Source organism: Artibeus jamaicensis, unplaced genomic scaffold, assembly GCF_021234435.1.
Source record: "Artibeus jamaicensis isolate MK-2021 breed Jamaican fruit bat unplaced genomic scaffold, CSHL_Jam_final contig_648, whole genome shotgun sequence".
NCBI classification, from domain to species: Eukaryota; Metazoa; Chordata; class Mammalia; order Chiroptera; family Phyllostomidae; genus Artibeus; species Artibeus jamaicensis.
Window position 1 is genome coordinate 753,961 of NW_026521912.1, and position 18,792 is coordinate 772,752.

Below are 18,792 nucleotides of genomic sequence, written 5' to 3' on the forward strand. Positions count from 1 at the left end.
CGCACCACGGGCATGCGCCATGCGGGACAAGACGGCGGCTCGGCGGGGTCATCCAAGCGCAAGCGCAGTGCGGTGTTTGTCTGCCGGGCTGACGGGCGGTGGGGAGGTGCGCGGTGGCGGCGGCGGCGGGGAAAATGGCGGCGTCCTCCCTGGAGCAGAAGCTGTCCCGCCTGGAAGCAAAGCTGAAGCAGGAGAACCGCGAGGCCCGTCGGAGGATCGACCTCAACCTAGATATCAGTCCCCAGCGGCCCAGGCCCAGTAAGCACGACGGCGTGGGGGAGGGGGCGGGCGGGGCGGGGCGCGCTCCGGGGGAGGCCCCGCCCCCGCCCTAAGCCCCGCCCCCGCTTCCGGGGCGCGCTTGCTTATCCTCACCGCCCCCGCCAGCTGTCGGCCTACGTGGAGAGGGTCACGGTGACCCCGGGGCCGTGGGGCTGGCGGGCTTCCTGGCGGCCTTTTCCCGGCCTGGGGGATTTCCCCTTATGGGTCCCGGGAGGCTAGTTACCCGGCTCCAGGTGAGGACCACCCCCACCTGGTGACCCTCCCCCATCACCGTGATCTGCGGCCTCTATCACCCTACTCCACTCGATCCTGACTACATCCAGGTCCCCTGGAAACACGCACACAACCCTTTTCACCAACCCTTTTCGGTTGGTTCCACTCTCACCATCTTAGTGACTGTTAAGAAGCTCCTACCCTCTCCACTGCTGGGTCCTCACCAGGGCTCAAGGGATGATCCACTCATGCATTCAACACCTGGCCTGGGGACCCCTGAGGTTACTTGACCACATGTAACCCCTCTTTATTCCTCTGACCAAGTGATTCTCCCACTCCCTGCCTGTGATTGGGGATCCCTACTCTACCGTCAGACTGTCATTGGGCTCAGCAGACCCCCACTCTATTCACATACCCCAGGCCTCTTTATACTCTTCTGACCAGTTTCACTACCAGCATCTTGGTGACTGTGTCCAGCCTCTGAAAAATACACACCCAACCCCTAGCCTGGAGTTTTTGTCATCTGGACTCAGGTGACTTCCTCTTCCCCACACACTCACCCACCTGGCCTGGGGACACCTGAGGCCAGTATGGTGATATCTAGCATCCCAGCACTCATACACCTATCCTCTCATCCCACCATCTCAACGTCTACTTTCCTGGCATCCGAAATCAAGGGTTCTCCCAACACACCCACCTGCTTTGGGATCACCATGACCACATTTAGTCGTCTTATTATGTCCCATAGAACTTTCTTCTCAAATCCTCTCAGCTGAAGGGCATCAAGTTTCCCCCTTCCCTGCAGGCCTGATGGACAGCACCCCACATGCTTTCAGTGTCTTTCTTGCCCTCCCCAGTATTCTCTCTCATTGACTTTGTAACTTATGTGGTTCCAGTGGGGTCTGCCCAGCAGGAGGGGGAAGATATCTGGGCACTCAGACTACCTCCTACTCCCCCAGCCCGACTTTCATAGCCTGACACCCACCTGTCTGTGTGTAGGGCCCACTCCCCTTCCCTCCCTCCTTCCTTCTCTGGGTCAGCTTGAATTCCTCCCTTAGGGGGTCTCTTGGGAGCCCATAGCAATGCCAGTGTTGGACACACCCTGGGGCAGGAAGCCCAGCCAGGACTGGAAGGTCCCTGCTGGATCTGTGGTGCCGCCCTTCCCTCCCCCCACCCCAGCCCAAGTGAACAAGACAGGGCTGGGTATGGGGCCTGGTGTGCCTTATGAGGGTGGCTGTCCCAGGTGCAGAGTGAGGCACGGCAAGGCCCAAGGCAGGCAGGCCCTTGAGGAGCCCCACTCTAGGCATCTGTGTCTGTGTCAGCTCCATCCATCCTTCCATCCTCCCATCTGTTGGTTTCTACCCATCTTTGCAGTTTGGTGCCTTGCGCCTCCCCCTTCTCCTCATTATGATTTGATTTCTTTTCTTTTGGACAAATCAATTGTTTCTGTTGTGATTTATCGTGGTGTTGTTTTTTTTTCTTCCTTCTCCCCATCCAGTTATTGTGATCACTCTAAGCCCTGCTCCTGCCCCGTCCCAACGAGCAGGTACCAGCCTTTTTATCATTGCTGCTTGGACATCTGCACCATTGACCTAACCGCTGCCCTGGCCGCAGAATCCCATCTCCCCGTTCCTCTGTGCTGTGTGTGTTTGTGTGTATGCACGTGTGTGTGCACGCGCACACACACATACACATCTCCTTGAATTCTCACTCTCCCTCCACGGGAGCCACATCAGGCCTGCCTTTCCTCCTCTTCTGTGTCCTCTCACCTCGCCTTTCTCCCATCCTCTTGGATGCAGGTTTGGACTCCCTGGAGGAGGAACTGGGCTCCCTCACTGACTGGTAGTGTGTCACTTGTGAGAGAATCTACGTGTGTACATGTGTGTGTGGTGAGAAGGAGAGAAAAATGGGATCAGTGCATCAGCTGTGCCTACAGATCCATTTCAACAATTCAGGGAACATGGCCCCTATGTGCTATGCCTGCTCCAGGCTCCAGGGACACAACAATGAATAAAATGAACCAGATTCCTCTCCTTGTGCAGCTGACGCTGCACTAGGGGTGGACTTGGGGTGGGAACAATGAGCGAATTCCTGGTCAGGGAGAGCAGAGGAGGTTATGAGCCTTGAGGGCAGAATAGAGCAGGGGCGAAGGTGCTGTAGTAGGGAGGTTGAGGCAAGCCTCTGGAGATGAGAGGGTTTGAGCAAAGTCTCATCGAGGGTGAGGGGTGTGCAAATGGAGGTGGAGGAATGGCCCTGCCAAGGCCTGAGTGCAGGTGCCAGTGGGACTGGGAATGGATGTGTACAGGGCGAGCCCATGCTTGGGTCTTTGTGAGATTGACCAGGCTGGAGGTCTGGTCCTGTTGGTAAGTGGGACTAGGTTGGACAGTTGTATGTGTACAACCTCGTGTGTATGTGTAAGATGGTGGTGGGGGCCCCATGTTATACCGTCTACTTGTTTGCTGTGGGGGTTTTGCCATGACTTATGTGCGTGGGCATGTATGCTGACTGACAACCTGTGGCTCCAGATAGCCGCATGCCCTCGTGTCCCCACCTTTTCTCTTATTCATTTATCTTTGTCTTTCTCATTTATCTTCATGCTCTCCCTCTGTTCTCCTGATCTGCTTCCTGGCCCATCACCAGCTCAGTGACCACGCTGGGACATTATGTATTTCTACTCTCCCCACCCTGCCTCCCTTCGAGCCACTTCACGTCCCACTGTGCTTCAGTTTGCAGGGCTGTTGATAGCCTCTGTCTGCCCGCAGCCCTTTCTGAGGCTCTGGGGCAACTCGCAAAGGGAGGAGACACATGGGGCACGAAAGTGTTTCAAGAGTAGGAATGTGGTCCTCTCCCCGGAGAGCTGACAGTGCAGGTCAGAAAAGGGGTTGAGATACCTCTTGGGATGAGAACCTGGAAGTGTCTCAAGAGGATCCAGGTGTAGGAGTACAAGGTGAGGCCATTGAGTGTGGGGCAGAGGGGCTTAGCGCTATGGTTCGGGCCATGGCAGAGCCAAGGTACAAGGACATTCCGGGATGGGGCAGGGCATGGAAGTCAAGGATGCTGGGTTTGGCTGTGTCCCTGTGGTCCCCCAAGCTCTTTATTGCTGCCAGGCCCTTGCAGCACCCGCACCTTTTCTAGAACCTGCAGGCCAAGGTCATATACCTGCCCCCGCACTCTGGCTGGGATCAGGAACCTGGACCAACAAAGCAAGGAAACTGCCCAACTGCCAGCAGTTCAAGTACACCCCTTGGTCACTGGCCCGCATTACCAGGTGCTTGCAGAACTGCCAGAGGACTTTGTGGGCTGTGGCAGGAGGTGTGGAGAGAGGAGGGGGATCAGCTGGGAGCAGGCCTCAGGCCTGCTCTCCATGGCAAGGTGTACCTGGAACGGCACTTGTAGCCAGTACCCTTCCCAGCCAAGGACCCCGGGTCAGGGGGGATGAAGGTTCAATGGAGGATTGTCAGTCTCCTCTCTGGGCCACAGTGGCCCCTGCTCCTCCTTCCTGCTGCCAGCCCAGCCAAGGGAGGCTCCCAGCCCTTCAGCAAACATGCTCTCCTGTCTGGGCCTCTCTGGCCTGTCTCTGTAGCACCCAAGTCTTGGGCAGCTGGGCCCCAGTCTTGGCTCCTGTCTGTCTGTCTCCTGCCATCCCATCCCCTAACACTCCCTGCCTGTCCTGGGGTGTCCCCTGCCTGCCCACTGCCTGCCTGCCTGCCTGCCTGGCTGCCTGCAGCATGCTCAAGCCATCTGCATGCAGGCTGCTGGAAAGAACCAAACCCCTGCCTGGCCCAGCACCCCTTCCAAATCCCACCAGTCCTGTAGGGGCGGCACCAGCCGGAACCCTCCATCATCAACACACAGGCCCAGTCTGGGATCCTGTCCCCGTCCCGTCCCTGTCAGCCCCAGCTCTGAAGGCCAGGTTGGGAAGCTCAAAGATGAACCTGCTGCCCAGAGGGTGGCCCTCCCTGGCTCTGGAACAGAACATGGGACATGGGAAGTCTGGGTCCCTCACCCATTGTCTCCCTAAGGCAGCCTGCCTTACTCTGGTTGGGCAGCCAAGTTCATTTCAGCCCACAAGACCAAATCTCAGGCCGATCCTAGCAGGCAGTCCTTCCTCACATGGTCCCAAGCATGGGCACTGTGGCACAGGTGGGGAGGAAAGGGGGCATGCCAGGGAGGGTGCCTGGCTGAGGGATACCATCAGTCTCCACCGTCAGGCCTCATGACACTAGCAGCATAGACTTGGGCATAAACCCTCAGCCTCTGAGGGCCACCATTCCCAACCAGCCCACTCCATCTACTTCCAGAGCAGGGGCATGGAAGAGGTACCCTGAGAGTGGTGCCAAGGGGGCAGATCCCAGTTCTTCCCACCCAGCTGGGCAGGAGGCTGTGCTAGCCAATGTGAAGATGCCTGGGAGGGGAAGATTAAGGTCCCTAGCCCCCAAGAGTGTCAGCACCGGAGGTGGGGCCAGCTGGATACTAACCCCCCGCGTGCCCCTGGCTCTCACCTCCTCCCAGCCCTACAGCTCCCACTGGCCAATGATGGCGGCAGCCGCTCACCATCCTCCGAGAGCTCCCCGCAGCAACCTACGCCCCCCACACGGCCCCGCCACATGCTGGGGCTCCCGTCCACCTTGTTCACACCCCGAAGCATGGAGAGGTGAGCCTTCAGAGCAGGGCCAGCTGACCTGTAGGAGCTCAGTGTGGGGGAGGGCCTCTGGGCTGGCCCCAGGGAGGGGGTGGTGAAATCTGTAGGAATCCCTGCCTGTTGGGAGCTGGGGTGGCCTCAAGTTGGTTAGGACACCCCTCCACCCACATGTGCTCCCTGTTCCTTCAGTATTGAGATTGACCAGAAGCTGCAGGAGATCATGAAGCAGACAGGCTACCTGACCATCGGGGGCCAGGTACCACCCTTCCCCCCAGCCTCCAGGGGGTGGGCAGGTCTCAGCAAGGCTGGGTCTGTGTGGTGGGACAGAGGCTAGGCAGACCCCCAGCCGCAACTCTCCTCACCAGCGCTACCAGGCGGAAATCAACGACCTGGAGAACTTGGGGGAGATGGGCAGTGGTACCTGCGGCCAAGTGTGGAAGATGCGCTTCAGAAAGACGGGCCACATCATTGCTGTGAAGGTGAGCCTCCACCCCACCCACGTAAATTCCGTGCCCTTCAGGTCTGGTGCTTAGGGTCTCCTCTCCTCCCCACACCATCCCGTACAGCAAATGCGACGTTCGGGGAACAAGGAAGAGAACAAGCGGATCCTCATGGACCTGGACGTGGTACTCAAGAGCCACGACTGCCCCTATATCGTGCAGTGCTTTGGGACCTTCATAACTAACGTGAGCCTGACTGCCGTGTCCCAGCTTGTCTGCCCACTTCCTTGAGTCTCCCTTACCACTCTGAGCCTGCCCCTGAGCCACCGCCCTCTTCCTCTGATGGGGGTGGGCAAGAGGGTACAGCTGCCCCAAAGCCATGCCTGCTGCCCCTGCAGACAGATGTCTTCATTGCCATGGAGCTCATGGGCACCTGTGCTGAGAAGCTCAAGAAGCGGATGCAGGGCCCCATCCCTGAGCGGATCCTGGGCAAGATGACGGTAGCGGTGAGTAGCCAGATGGGCAGGGGCTGAGGCTGGCTGCCCGGGCCCCATTAACCCCCTTCCTGACCCAGTCACAGCACCCTCTCCTTTCCTCAAAGATTGTGAAGGCGTTGTATTACCTGAAAGAGAAGCACGGGGTGATCCACCGGGATGTCAAGCCCTCCAACATCCTGTTGGACGAGCGGGGCCAAATCAAGCTCTGCGACTTTGGCATCAGTGGCCGCCTTGTTGACTCCAAGGCCAAAACACGGAGCGCTGGCTGTGCTGCCTACATGGCAGTAAGTGGGGGTCCGGCGGTCGGGCCACCTGGGGGCCTGGGCGGTGCACCTGCCCCAGCCACAGGGGTTCCTTCTCCCCTTTCCCTGTTTACTCTCTCCCATCTTTTCCCTATAGCCTGAGCGCATTGACCCCCCAGACCCCACCAAGCCAGACTATGACATCCGGGCTGATGTGTGGAGCCTGGGCATCTCCCTGGTGAGTTGGCGTCCCTCCTGAGAGCTGGGCTGACCCGTTCTTGGGGTACAGGACAGCTGGGGGGACAGAGGCCTATCCCTGGCAGACCCAGCCCTCCATCTCTCCCCAGGTGGAGCTGGCGACAGGACAGTTTCCCTACAAGAACTGTAAGACGGACTTTGAGGTCCTCACCAAGGTCCTGCAGGAAGAGCCCCCGCTCCTGCCCAGCCACATGGATTTCTCAGGGGACTTTCAGTCCTTCGTCAAAGACTGGTGAGGAGCCTCTACCCCAGCGCTCTGTTGGAGGAGGTGGGCAGGTCAGGGGTGGCCTGAGCTCAGGGCAGTGGGGAAGCCATGGGGCCCAAGGGGAATGGCAAGCCCTCCTTCATGGGGGTTGGGCAGCTGTGGGCCAGAAGGAGCTTAGGGCAGGGGCTGGAGCCCTAGGAGCCATGACCCAGGTTCAGACTGGTCATGAGGGGACAGCTGGCTCCAGAGCATTTGGCTAGATGGCCATGGGCTTCACTTCAGGAGGTTGAAAACAAGCAGAGGTCAGAGGCCTCAAAGCATTCTGCACCAACAAGCAGAATTACATAGGCAGGATGTCCATGTTGGATTCTCTCTCTGGGGAACTCCTCCTACTGGGACCTCATGACACAGTTCAGGCCCCCACCCAGGTCAGTGCAGGCCCTGGGTCCTTTGAGGTGTTCCAGCTCATGGCACAGGGCTGGGAGGACACAGAAGCTCCTTCCCACAGCTTTCACAGACCCCTGGCTCAGTGGGTGGCCTGGCGGGGCCTGTCTCCAGCTCCTCACCTCCCTCTCCTCTCTGTTTCCAGCCTTACTAAAGATCACAGGAAGAGACCAAAGTACAATAAGCTACTTGTGAGTATCTGAAGCCCCTCCCTACCCTGTTCCAGCCTCACTCCCCACAACTCACTGCTCTGGACACCCAGGGCCTGGGTGGGGCCAGCAGGGAAGCTGCCCTTGTCCTAAGCACCCTTCTTGGGCACTGCAGGAACACAGCTTTATCAAGCACTATGAGACGCTGGAGGTGGATGTGGCATCCTGGTTCAAGGATGTCATGGCGAAGACTGAGTCACCGAGGACTAGTGGAGTCCTAAACCAACACCACCTGCCCTTCTTCAGGTAGCTGCATGGTGGCAGCCAGTCCCACCATGGGGGCCGGGGAAGTGTCCACAGGCCCCCTCTTCCCTACCTGGCCACCCAGCTACCCACCAGGGGAGACCTGGGAACTGGAAGGCCGCTGAGGGCTGAGGACAAAGTATGGGATGCCAACCCAACCCTGACTCCCTACCCAGCAGCCATGGACAGATGGGACCGCCAGGCCCTAACCCCTCCAGTCCGGGGGTCAGCCGACTGTACGAGTCCCCCTACAGACACTGTGAACGGAAGACAGCAGATCGAGAGCAGACTCACTATTTATTCAGTCGTAACCTCTGGGCTGGGGTGGCCACCACGGGCCAGGAGAGAGTCACCTGTCCTGCATCGTCCCGCACTCGCCCCATGCTGCCCTTTCCACCTTCTGTGGTACACACGCTCTGTCTCCACCTCCCTTTTTCACATCCCTTGCTGCCTCTCTGGTTTTCCCTGTCTCCTTTCCTGCCTCTCTCCTGGCCCATGACCAGGCTCTGCCACCCACAATAGGACCCCTTGGTCCTCTTAGGTCTGTGGTGAGCAATGAGTCTTTTGGCTGGCATCCTCATCCCAGGAAGGCAGTCTGGGCATTGACTGCAGCTGACCCAGGCTGTGCACTCTTGCGTGTGTGCGCGCCCGCTCTATCTGTCTGTCTCTCTCTTTGAACTCAGGGGGTCCTTTTTGGAGTTTATTGTAAATTATTGTACTTGGTGGGGTGTTTGGGGGACGGAGGGAGGAAGAAGAGTTTGTTCTCATGGGGCTTGTTGGTACCTTCAGAAACTTTTACCAAAGTCATGTTTAGCTGCTTGTGGTATAGCCCACGACCTACCCTGGGCACTGGAGGGCTGGGACCAGGAGTCAGGCAGGGGTCTGGGCCACTGTGCCTTGTCAGCCTGACCTGGAGAAACTAGTCCCAAAAGTGGGTCCTGGGGACAGGAGCTTTTCCCTTGGGGCTGGAGACTGGCCACAGCTTGGGATGAGTTGAGGACCTCAGGTAGTTCAGAGGGAGCCCACGGGGCCATGGCCACGCAGGGTGGCCTTCAGGGAGGGTGGGTATGGAGTGTGGTGGGCGGCAGGAGATGCAGGTGTAGCAGGGAGGGGAGAGTGGAGGATGGGAGGTGGGGATGGAGGGTACAGGAAATGGATGTGGGGGTTTGAGGACGTGTGACAGGGACAGAGATGGGGCAAGCTGAGGGCCAGGCATTTAAAGGCGGTCACCGCCTACACAGTGCCCCTTGATTCCCCCAGAGCTGGCCAGTCCTCTAGCCCACCTTGAAGCTGGCCCATGGGGCCCCACCCCCCAGCCCCTCTGCAGCAGCCAGAGCAGGAGGGGGGTGTTTTCCTTCTTTTGTTGGTGATGCATGCAAATCAGTGGACAAAACACGCACACACACACACATACAAAAACCAACCAGCACCCAAGGCGAGGAGCCTCCCTGGACATGGCTGGAACAGCTGAGACTCAGCCTAGACGTTGCTGTAACCTCTCTCCACCCTATCGATTCCTGTCATTCTCCTAACATAGTCACAAAAGGCTGCATGTTTAAAAGTACTCTGCGTTTTCTCTCTGCCCCCCCCCTCCAGGCGAGAGGGTGGAAGATGGCCCCTCTCTTGCCCAAGTCCCCTTTGTGAGGGGTAGGGGCAGGGTGGTGGGCCAACTGGCCGGGCTCCACCCTATGGGGTCCCAGCCCCGGAGGCTTTGGCCTGTAACCGCAAGGTTAAGTGGCTGGTTCAAGGGCCAGCAACAGCCAGAGGCCAGCTGCCCGGGTGTGTTTTTATTTAACTTTTGTTTCGTGTGTGTCTGCCTGCCCCTCCCCTTCAGTGTTAAGTGGGAGCCCTGGGGGAGCCTCTCCTCCCTCTGTCTCCAGTCACCAGCCATCCTTGTGGACCAGGCAGAGGTTTGAGCAGGCAGGCAGGAGACTGGGGCAGCCTGGCCCAGCCCACAACCCCTTCTCAGGCTGCCAGTATTGCCCCTTCCCTTTTTAAAATGAAACACCCTTTGTAAATCCTTAGACGCTTGAGAATAAAACCCCTCCCTTTTCTTCCACTGGGTCTGTGGTGTGACCTGAGCCTCTGCAGAGTGTGGTATGGAGAGGGTCTGTAAACCCTGATTTTGGGGTGGGGGCGCTGGGGAGTGGTGTCATGCTGGTGGTGGATGAGGTCTCTACACAAAAGGAAAACAGGCACATTTGGGGCTTGACAAGATGGGTTTTGTAGTGAATTGCCTGATACCAATGAGGTACTGTAGAGGGACGCCTGACCCCCAGTAGCCACATATCCTGCTGGAGAGGAGCTCTTAATTCCCGGCAGGCCTTGGGGAAGGGCTCTGGTGTCAGCCCCTCAGCCTGCCACCCCCGCTCTGCTTGGGGAGTGGTTGCCCAGCCAAGGACAGGGCCATCTGCCGGGTCTGGGTGCCACCAGCTGGAGCTGGTGCTTCAGCTTCCTACCCCCCAACACCCACACGACACAGCAAGTCCAGCATGCCGTGTCCCACGCTCCTGCTGCTGGTCCTGCTCCATGGGGTCTTTGCCTCGCCCAGTAGGCCTCCTGGTATGTGGGGCTGGGAGACGTGTGCCTTCGTGCACCAGCCCTGTGCCACCCTTCCTCAGCCTCCCGTGTACTTTGCCTGTGGGAAGGGGTGGGTGAGTGGTGGGGTCTATCCCTGTCCCCCATTTCCAGGTTCTCTAAGATCCCCAGCTTCTTCAAAGTCCTCAGCAGTCATGGTGAGGGCAAAGACTGGGGGTGGGGGGAGGAGAAGGCTGTGCAAATGCTTTTAGGGAATGTGTGGGGCAGGGGGTGGTCCTGCATGTCAGAGACAAGGACCCAGCTGAAGGCAGACCTCCGTATGTCTGTGTGTGCGCTGCTTGCACATGCCATCCGGGATTAGGAGAGCCCTGTCTGTGCTCCCCGCCGGCGCCGCTGCAAAAAGCCCCAGAACCTGGTGGCTGGGCTTGGGCTGTGCTAGAAGGGCTGTGGGAAAGCGCCTGTCCTACCCCTTCCTTCCACACCCCCCTCGTTGATGACAGCACCTGTGTGCCCTTAGGGAAGGACAGAGCCAACACTCCCGCCCCCAGGCCGACCCTGCTGCAGTCCGTAGCCCCTACCCCCTTTTCAGTCTGTAGTTTCCTCACTCACTGCGGGGGGAGGAAATCAGGGTCCAGAAAGGGGAGCTCCCCTCCCCCAGGGGTGCCCAGCCTCAGCTGCTGGGCTGTGAAGTACCAGGGGTCCCCAAGGAGGACATCATGCTGTCCCAGCTGGTGCTGAGCAAGGCGAGGAGCAGAGCATTAAGAGTAAATCTTGCACCGTATCCATTTTCCAAAGCAGGTTAGGAGGTTGGAGCATTTACCCAAGGGACTAAGGCGCAGCGCGTCCTCCCTTCTCTGCAACTCTCTCTTACTCGCCAGTATCCCCTTTCCGAGCTGCGCCCAGGCCGTGGCTGCGCCGACCCCTTTTCAGACTAGAACTGTCTGATGCGGAGGATACCTTCCAGTGCCGAGTGGGGCCGCTCGAGGTCCCGGCGGACAGCCGCGTGTTTGTGCAGGTGTGGACTGGGGTGCGCCAGGGCCAGGGGTGGGTCGGTGGGGGCAGTTGATCCTGACCGCCACACTTCACTCCATAACACCTCCCAAACCCATCCAGGCAGCCCTGGCCCGTCCCTCCCAGCGCTGGGGCCTGGCTCTGCACAGCTGCTGGGTGACACCGTCCTCGAGGCCGGCCCCGGGGCCCGCCTTGGCACTGCTGCACGGCGGCTGTCCTGCCGATTCTTCTGTCACTTTCCTGCCGTCTCGACCCTGGGCTGCCCACTTCAGCTTCCGTCTGCGCCTGGTCTTCAATGCCTCTGTACAGTTCTTACATTGCCAGCTGAGCCGCCATCGCTGCCTTTGGGGAGCACACCAAACTCCAGTGCCTTTGACGTTGTCACCCCTGTTGCCGGTGCGCTGACACAAAGCAGGGAGTCTGGGCTCCTGGGGCTGGTCAAGGGGCTGGACCAGAGCGTTTCCAGCATCTGAAGGAAGGGCCCCTTGGAGTTTGGGGATCTTGGGGTCAGGGTGCCTTGGAGCTGGGGGTAGGGACTGGGTGTCAGGCTGGTGGCTGGGCACAGGGTGGTCGAGGGGCCCATGGGGCTCTACATAAGGGTTCCTCGGGACAGGGTGTGGGCACTGAATTCCCTCATGGACAGTACACTCAGATCCCCTTGCCTGGGGCTTTGAGTTCCCCTCCAGGGTCAGATGGTTGGATGAAGAAAGCCAGCAAGGGGCCAGATCTCTATGTAGTTAATGTTGGACTTCACAGGTTAGATGCTTAGAGAGCTGGGTTGTGTGAACTTGAAGGGACTGAAATTTAGAGTCTTCAGGACCTGGGTGGCTGACTGTATATCTTATGGGCTAGACTCAGGGACTCCCAAAGGACTGGATTTTCAGGGGTCTAGTGGTAGGGCTCCTGGTTGCAAAGAGTACCATGTACTTAGATCTTTTGGGAGCCCTGGTGACCAGCCTCCGGTTCCCAGGGTCCTCACGTCCCTGTCCCTTCCCTTCCCTCCTCTCCAGTGTCTGCCTCAGAATGAGGCATGCTCAGGCAGTGGCAGCAGCGAGAGTCTGGACACTGATGACCCCCACATGCACACGCTTACGCAGCCCATCGTGGTCACGGTCCCACGGCCACACCTCAGTGGGCCACCCCTCAGTGAGCGTGCAGTCTTTCTGGGGGAGGGGGGGTCCTCTGGGGCCAGAAAACGGGTGGGGAGGACTGCTGGGGCGTGGACCCAGTCTCAGCGTTGTACTCTCCGCAGGGCCACGCAAGGACATCCCCAGCAGAGCCATACGTCCAGAGCCTCCAGTGCCCACCCCAGTGGCCCTGGAGCCCGCACCACTGGTGGCGCTGGTAGTGGCCGCCATGTTGCTGGGCACTGCGGTGGCCGCCGGGTTTGGCCTCGTATGTGCACACTCAGGTACCAATCTTGGCCTTCCTGGACTTTCGCTAGGCCCCCAGCCCATTCCCATGCTTTGAGACCCGGGTCACTGCGATCCCAGCCAGTGGGGGCTGATGATCCACAGACCTCCGTTATGCCCTCAGCAGCCCCCAGGGGGCGCCCCTGCACCGGGCCAGTACTCAGCAGCCCTTACTGCTCCGCAGCCTGCCTCTCTGGTCCAGCGCCCCCACCTCCTGGCCCACCCCCGAGAGCTTCGCCTAGCAACCCGTAACCCACCAGACCCCAGTGAGGCAGGTAAGTGTGTGTGTTGTGTGTGTAGGTGTAGGTGTAACATGGGGCCCAAAGAGCTGGAGGGAGGTGATGATAATGACTTAATAGCACCGATCTGTTCCAGGCAGCATTCTAAATATTAACACATACTGCTTCTCAGCCTTTTGGCAAGTGTGTAATAGTTCACATATATTAACTAATTTAATCCTCATGTAAACCTTCAGATAGATACTATTATAGCCCCCATTAAAAATGGGGCACTCTGAAGTAATTTATCAAAGGTGACAAAATTTGGTGGACCTGGGATTTGAACGCAGGCAGTGGGTCAGCTGTGGTGGACCGTGGGCTCTGTGTAGGACCACACTAGGCGAGAATTCAGGATTCAGACCTAGCATCCTCACTCCTGCGTGTATACTGATGGGGGAGGCCAATGATCAGCTGAGAAGGAGGTGGTCTGAGTAGTATGCATAGTATCCTCTTCCCTAGCACACCTGGATGGCGCACTCCTAGGTTGAGAGCTGTACCAGGCAGACTTTCCTCAGACCAGACCTCGGACCCCACGGAATCACAGGCCCAGACCCTGCCCCCAGCCTTCCTCACTTCTCCCACCAGGGCTCAAAATAAACATCTGGTCTGACCTAGAGTTCTGAAGTATGCTTGTGCACAGGGGTTGGGGTGGGGGGCAGGAAGTGGAGGCTTGGCATCAGGACTGGGAGGATTCCAGGCTGCAAGAGATCCAGGCTGGAGCAGTGGGGCTCATAGGCCCTTTTGCTAAGACCAAAGGGAGTTTTGTCCCAAACAGAAAGGGGCACCAGACTCTACTAGGTTAAATTTTTGTGTTTTTTTAAAAAAATATTTTATTTATTTATTTTTAGACAGAAGGGAAGGAGAAAAAGAGGGAGAGAAACATCAATGTTTGGTTGCCTCTTGTATATCCCACACTGGGGAACCTGGCCTGCAACCTGGGCATGTGCCCCAACTGGGAATCGAGCCCGCAGCCCTTTGGCTCACAGGCCCACACTCAATCCACTGAGCCACACCAGCCAGGGCTGTATTTTTTAAATTTTTTAGAGAGAGGAAGGGAGGAGAAAAAACATTGATTGATTACCTCTCACAAGACCAGGGCTGCCAAAACTGCATGTGCCCTGGCTGGGAATCAAATAGGAGACCTTTCAGTTTGCAGGCCTGTGCTCAGTCTATTGAGCCACACCAGCCAGAGTCCAGAGGTTGTTTTAAATAAACCTTGCCTCCTTTCTCCATCCCGGCACCAGAGCACCTGCCTCTTAAGAGTTTCTCAAATCCAGGCCTTCTCCACTCTTATCGTCTGAACCCTGCCCTAGCTAGGGACTCTACCTCTGGCCTTTTCTCCAATCTCCTCTCCGTCTGGTACAAAGCTCCTTAAATCTCTCCTGTCCAAGCTCCTTCCTCCCCTGAGCATTGACAAAAACAAGATGACTTTATTTATCTTTTAAATGTTTTCATAGTCCTTCTTGGTGTGACTCAGTGGATTGAGTGCAGGCTGCGAATCAAAGGGTGGCCAGTTGAATTCCCACTCAGGGCACCTGCTTGGGTTGTGGGCCTCGTCCCCAGTGGGGGCCATGTGAGAGACAACCACACACTGATATTTCTCTCCCTCTTTTAAAAGTAAATTTTAAAATATTTTTAAATTTTATGTTTAAAGAAGGTAAGGGAAGGAGAAAAAGGAAAGAAACATCAAAGTGTTTGTCTGTCGCATGCCCCCTTCTGGGGTGTATGTGCCCTGACAGGGAATCCAAACGGGGACCCTTTGGTTCCCAGGCCAGCACTCAATACACTGAGCCACACCAGCCAGGGCTCTGTTTTATAAACGAGAAAACTGAAGTTGGGTACAGCTAAATCACTTGCTCAAGGACCCCACGGACGGGCGACACCACAGCCCAGGCTCTTGGCTCTGACTGGACAGTTGCTGTTCCTGCCAGGACCCACCCTTCTTCCAGAAGCAAAGCCCACTGTTGGAGTTTCACAAGACAGTCCAGAAATGGAGAAAAGGCACGAGATCTGTAGTCTGGGATCCAGTTTACAAATGAAATAAAATAAAATGTGAGCGGGGGGGCGGGGGTGTCACGTTCGTCCCAGCCAATACGGATGTCAGAGCCTCCACCAAACCCATCCACAAAAGTCCTAACTCGCTTCTCAGAGCTACGCCCCCGTCTGCTTCCGCTTTGTGCATTCTGGTCCAAGCGGCCTCCGTAGCTCCGCCCTCCAGGGAAGTGAGCCTGGAAACCTAACACTGCCTTCTTCGGCATGAAACCCCCACAACGGCGGCGAGTTGCCCCGGCGCGCTATCTGGGCGAAGTGACCCGCACCACGGTCTGGAGCGCTCGCGAAAAGCGGCAGCTGCTCCGACTACTGCAAACGCGGCGTGACCATCCGGAGCCGGACGCCGCCGAGCTGGCTGGGGAGCTTCCAGACCGGAGCGAGGCAGAGGTGAGGGATTCCGGGAAAATAACTAGGCTGGAGGAGGACCTGAGACGTGTTCGGCGGCGGCGGGGGGGGGGGGGGGGAGGGACAGGCGCGGGGGGGGCGGGGCGTGGGCGGGACAAGCTGGGGGCTGGGCAAAAGCAAAATTTAGAGGCGGGGCGCACTCGAAGTAGAACCGAGGGGGGCCGAGACCCGGCGCACTGGACGGACGCGGCGTCAAGCGCAGCGAGACTAGGCGGGAATGTGGTAGAAATAAGAATCGGGGAAATGGGGCGGGCGGAGTGTACGAAGCTTAGGAAGTGAATAGGGTAGTGCTTAGACTGGGGACGGGCCCTGGCTGCGGGGAGGAGTCACAAGGGCCTGGACCTTACCTTTTCGTTAGGTCGCAGCTGCGCCTTGTTCCCGCACCCTGGACACAATCTCTGTGGCCCTTGACGGGGTTGCAGGAAGCAAGTAGTGGTCGGCTCTGGAGCAGGCAGTGGTCTTTGGCTTCTGTCCCCCAGCTCTGGGTTTATAGAAAGCCCATTCATCCTCCTCATTTGTCTTCCCCAGATTCGGGATTTCCTCCAGCAGCTCAAGGGCCGGGTCGCCCGGGAAGCCATTCAGAGGGTGCGTTCAGGTGTCCCAAAGGGTCAGAGACGCCTGGAAACACAGATTCCAGCCCCCATCGAGGTGAGTTAGGGCAAGGTTCCCCAGGGCCAGCCCCTGGAAGATGGGGTGAGAGTTGGGAGGATAAACTGGTCAGGTGATCCTCAGGAGGGGTGATCCCTATGCTGACCATGTACTTTCTGGTTGTTCTGCCCAGGTATGGATTGATTTGGCAGAGAAGATAACAGGCCCGCTGGAGGAAACCCTGACTCTGGCTTTCTCACAAGTATGGCCATCCCCTAGGCAGGCTGGGGGTGTCCTTGGGGACAGGGTCATATAGAAGAGTCTAAATAAGGTGGTGTGTCCTGGGCCCTTCCTCTTACCAGCTTTGTGACTCTGGCAAGTTAGGAGACACCCTGAGCCTCAGTATTCCCCACTCTGAGGCCGTCTCCTATATGTGACACTTTCCCTGGGTGAGCAGGCAGAGGTGGAGGGTTCAGCGCAGTTTGCAGGGCAGGGGAGTGGCTGAAGGGAGGACTTCTCTCTTTTTCTCCTTGATCTCTCTGTCTGGCAGGCGCTCACCATCGCAGCTGTGGAGCCCACCAGCCTCCTGCAGTCCAAGCCCTCCAAGCCCACTCAGGCACGTGGGAAACTGCTGCCCCTCAGCATCCCTAGTGGGCAGGAAGACCAGAGTCCTGAGGCTCCTGGCCCCGCCCCTGAGGCACCTTCTGAATTCCCGGCTGGCCTCTCTGCTGAGGAAGACCTCGTAGTGGACTTTGAGAAGATCTACAAGTACTTGTCTTCCATCTCCCACAGCTACCGTGGCCCTGAGCTTTCTGCAGCTGGTGAGAAGAATGGGGGGTGGGAGCTGTGGGGGTTGGGTTCCAGGCAGCAAACCCTGCTCTTCTCTTATTCCTCCCCTCTCTGTCCATCACCAGAGTCAGCAGTGGTCCTTGACCTGCTCATGGCACTTCCCGAGGAGCTGCCTCACCTGCCCTGTGCAGTCCTGGTTGAGCATATGATGGATACATACCTACGCCTGATGGCTCCCCAGTCTGACCCCAACACTGGGAACTTGCAGCCAGGGCCTAAGGACTGTGGGACTGGCCCTAGGGGGCAAGAGGAGGCCAGCCCGGCTACACCCCAGACCCCTGAGAAGGCCAGTCCTGATGAACCAAGATCTGCCTGGCAAGCAGCTGGGGTCTGCCCCCTCAACCCATTCTTGGTGCCCCTAGAGCTTATAGGCCAGGTGCCTACCTCTGCAAAGTGAGGGGCCCAGCAGGCAGAGGACACACCAAACATCTCTTAGGCCCTAGCCTTCAATTCTGCTTGGGCTGGCACTGGGTATGCCTGGGGATGTGGTCATGGTAGAAGTCCCTGATTGGGTATGCAGTACCAAATGGCCTTTAAGACCCTCCATACAGCAAGGGTCTCAGAAGTGGAAACCCAGTTGTACAGAAGTCCAGCCACAGAACTGAGGTGAAGACCACCACGTGGCTGGGCTAAAAACTATCATTGGCACCTCCCCTGCATTGGGTCCTCCTGGCTTTTTGTATCCTGTGGCCCATGTCCTATGCTCAGGAGTCCCCAACCCCTGACCTCAGACCTATATTGGTCTGGGTGGCCTGTTATGAAACAGGCTGCACAGCAGGAGGTGGGAGGGGGCCAGTGAAGCTTCACTCACATTAGCATTACCGCCTGAGCTCTGCCTCCTGCTTTCCACTGTCGCTCCCCCCCCCCCCGCCACCACCACCATCTGAGGAAAAATTGTATTCAATGAGACAGGTTCCTGGTGCCAAAAGGTTGGGGAGCATTGCTACAACTGAATAAAGTTGTCAGTCTGCCTTGATATTTGAATTAAAGTGGCAATGGGGGTTCAGAGTGCAGAGGGAGATGTCAGAGAGGTAGGAGAGGCAGAGCTTAGGATCCTAGGGACCAAGGGAGGGGGGTGTAGTCACCAAAGGCTACCACTGCCAGGTTAGCTCTGAAGCTGCTTGGAGTGATGACCTCAGTTTGGCTATGAGGCAACCCTTGGTGATTGATGGGAGGGTCAGGGCCAACCTGAGCTCAACAGGTGTCAGGGAAAGGCTTTCTGAGCAGAGTAACCTTACCTGATAGATGGAGGGGCGACACCAGCAGAGTGAGAATGTGTTAGGCAAATCATTGCACTTAACAAAACCAAACCCTCACCAGGGCTGCCAGTGCACTCTGGGAGGGGTGAGCTGTATCACCTGAAAGGAATGTTCTTGCATAGACAGGTGGGCCTGTTGGCACTTGGCTGTTTATATCATGCCTTCTCTCCCCTTTTTGTGTGATGCCACTTCTGTCTGAAGTTCCTTTAGTGAAGTCTTGATATTCTGGTTTCACAACAGGGCAGCCAGTAGCCAAGCCCAAAGCTGGGGGACCTAAGCGTTGGCAGTGGGCTGTCAGATGTTGCAGGTTAGAAAGAGGGTCTCTAAGGCAGACATGTGGAAACAAGGGGAGGAGGAGCAGAACTGGGTAAAGGAGGGAACAGTAGTCCCAGCTGCTTGTGTCAAAGGCCCTGAATTCTTGGAGATGCCATTAGGTTTCCTTGCAAGGGGTCTCCCCTCCACCAGTCTTTGAGGGTGTGGTGGGGGCAGGTTGGGAGGGTGGGGCAGGAACCAGGTGTCCTTGGAATGGCATTCCCCCAGGCCAACCTAGTCCTCTGAGAGCTGCTAAAATGTATTACAAGGGTGCTTTCACTCAGCTTTCCTTTTATAGAAACCCTCACTTCACACACACATTGCACACAGCTCCCCCGGAGTGCACAACACGGGCTGTGGAGTAGGGCCAGCCCACTCCATGATCATATCCTGCCCCCACCAGACCCATGGGTACC

At 57.6% G+C, this 18,792-nt stretch overlaps 3 protein-coding genes across 5 annotated transcripts; all 3 read left to right on the forward strand.

The window, feature by feature from the left end:
* The first annotated feature begins 58 nt into the window (after window positions 1–58).
* On the forward strand, window positions 59–9,731 carry MAP2K7 (mitogen-activated protein kinase kinase 7). Of its 2 annotated transcripts, XM_037158934.2 has the most exons (12): window positions 59–258; window positions 1,991–2,038; window positions 5,005–5,146; window positions 5,324–5,390; window positions 5,500–5,613; window positions 5,701–5,820; window positions 5,973–6,080; window positions 6,176–6,355; window positions 6,471–6,551; window positions 6,661–6,803; window positions 7,366–7,411; window positions 7,545–9,731. In XM_037158934.2, the coding sequence occupies exons 1-12, from the start codon at window positions 135–137 to the stop codon at window positions 7,677–7,679; spliced, it is 1,308 nt and encodes a 435-aa protein (XP_037014829.1). In that variant the 5' UTR covers window positions 59–134; the 3' UTR covers window positions 7,680–9,731. The 2 variants fall into 2 exon arrangements, with proteins under 2 accessions (XP_037014829.1, XP_037014830.1); XM_037158935.2 differs by lacking the exon at window positions 1,991–2,038 and having other exon boundaries at window positions 60–258.
* Window positions 9,732–10,164: 433 nt separating this feature from the next.
* TGFBR3L (transforming growth factor beta receptor 3 like) lies at window positions 10,165–13,469 on the forward strand. Its single transcript, XM_037158907.2, has 7 exons — window positions 10,165–10,234; window positions 11,089–11,225; window positions 11,324–11,617; window positions 12,232–12,367; window positions 12,474–12,632; window positions 12,818–12,908; window positions 13,371–13,469. Exons 1-6 carry the CDS (start codon window positions 10,165–10,167, stop codon window positions 12,883–12,885), a joined length of 864 nt encoding a protein of 287 aa, XP_037014802.2. The 3' UTR covers window positions 12,886–12,908; window positions 13,371–13,469.
* Window positions 13,470–15,104: 1,635 nt separating this feature from the next.
* SNAPC2 (small nuclear RNA activating complex polypeptide 2) lies at window positions 15,105–17,781 on the forward strand. 2 transcript variants are annotated; one of them, XM_037158959.2, is made up of 5 exons: window positions 15,106–15,350; window positions 15,897–16,016; window positions 16,150–16,218; window positions 16,507–16,777; window positions 16,871–17,781. In XM_037158959.2, exons 1-5 carry the CDS (start codon window positions 15,168–15,170, stop codon window positions 17,200–17,202), a joined length of 975 nt encoding a protein of 324 aa, XP_037014854.2. In that variant the 5' UTR covers window positions 15,106–15,167; the 3' UTR covers window positions 17,203–17,781. The 2 variants fall into 2 exon arrangements, with proteins under 2 accessions (XP_053526870.1, XP_037014854.2); XM_053670895.1 differs by lacking the exon at window positions 16,150–16,218 and having other exon boundaries at window positions 15,105–15,350.
* Window positions 17,782–18,792: the final 1,011 nt, after the last annotated feature.

Excerpts from the sequence above, each read along its gene's own strand:
- SNAPC2 (XM_037158959.2), top strand. The coding sequence starts at position 15,168 with ATGAAACCCCCACAACGGCGGCGAGTTGCCCCGGCGCGCTATCTGGGC. Across the intron at positions 15,351-15,896 it reads CAGACCGGAGCGAGGCAGAG|ATTCGGGATTTCCTCCAGCA; the intron begins GTGAGGGATTCC and ends TGTCTTCCCCAG. Across the intron at positions 16,778-16,870 it reads CCCTGAGCTTTCTGCAGCTG|AGTCAGCAGTGGTCCTTGAC; the intron begins GTGAGAAGAATG and ends GTCCATCACCAG.
- MAP2K7 (XM_037158934.2), top strand. The coding sequence starts at position 135 with ATGGCGGCGTCCTCCCTGGAGCAGAAGCTGTCCCGCCTGGAAGCAAAG. Across the intron at positions 259-1,990 it reads TCCCCAGCGGCCCAGGCCCA|TTATTGTGATCACTCTAAGC; the intron begins GTAAGCACGACG and ends CTCCCCATCCAG. Across the intron at positions 5,821-5,972 it reads TTGGGACCTTCATAACTAAC|ACAGATGTCTTCATTGCCAT; the intron begins GTGAGCCTGACT and ends CTGCCCCTGCAG.
- TGFBR3L (XM_037158907.2), top strand. The coding sequence starts at position 10,165 with ATGCCGTGTCCCACGCTCCTGCTGCTGGTCCTGCTCCATGGGGTCTTT. Across the intron at positions 10,235-11,088 it reads CTCGCCCAGTAGGCCTCCTG|TATCCCCTTTCCGAGCTGCG; the intron begins GTATGTGGGGCT and ends CTTACTCGCCAG. Across the intron at positions 12,368-12,473 it reads CCTCAGTGGGCCACCCCTCA|GGCCACGCAAGGACATCCCC; the intron begins GTGAGCGTGCAG and ends TACTCTCCGCAG.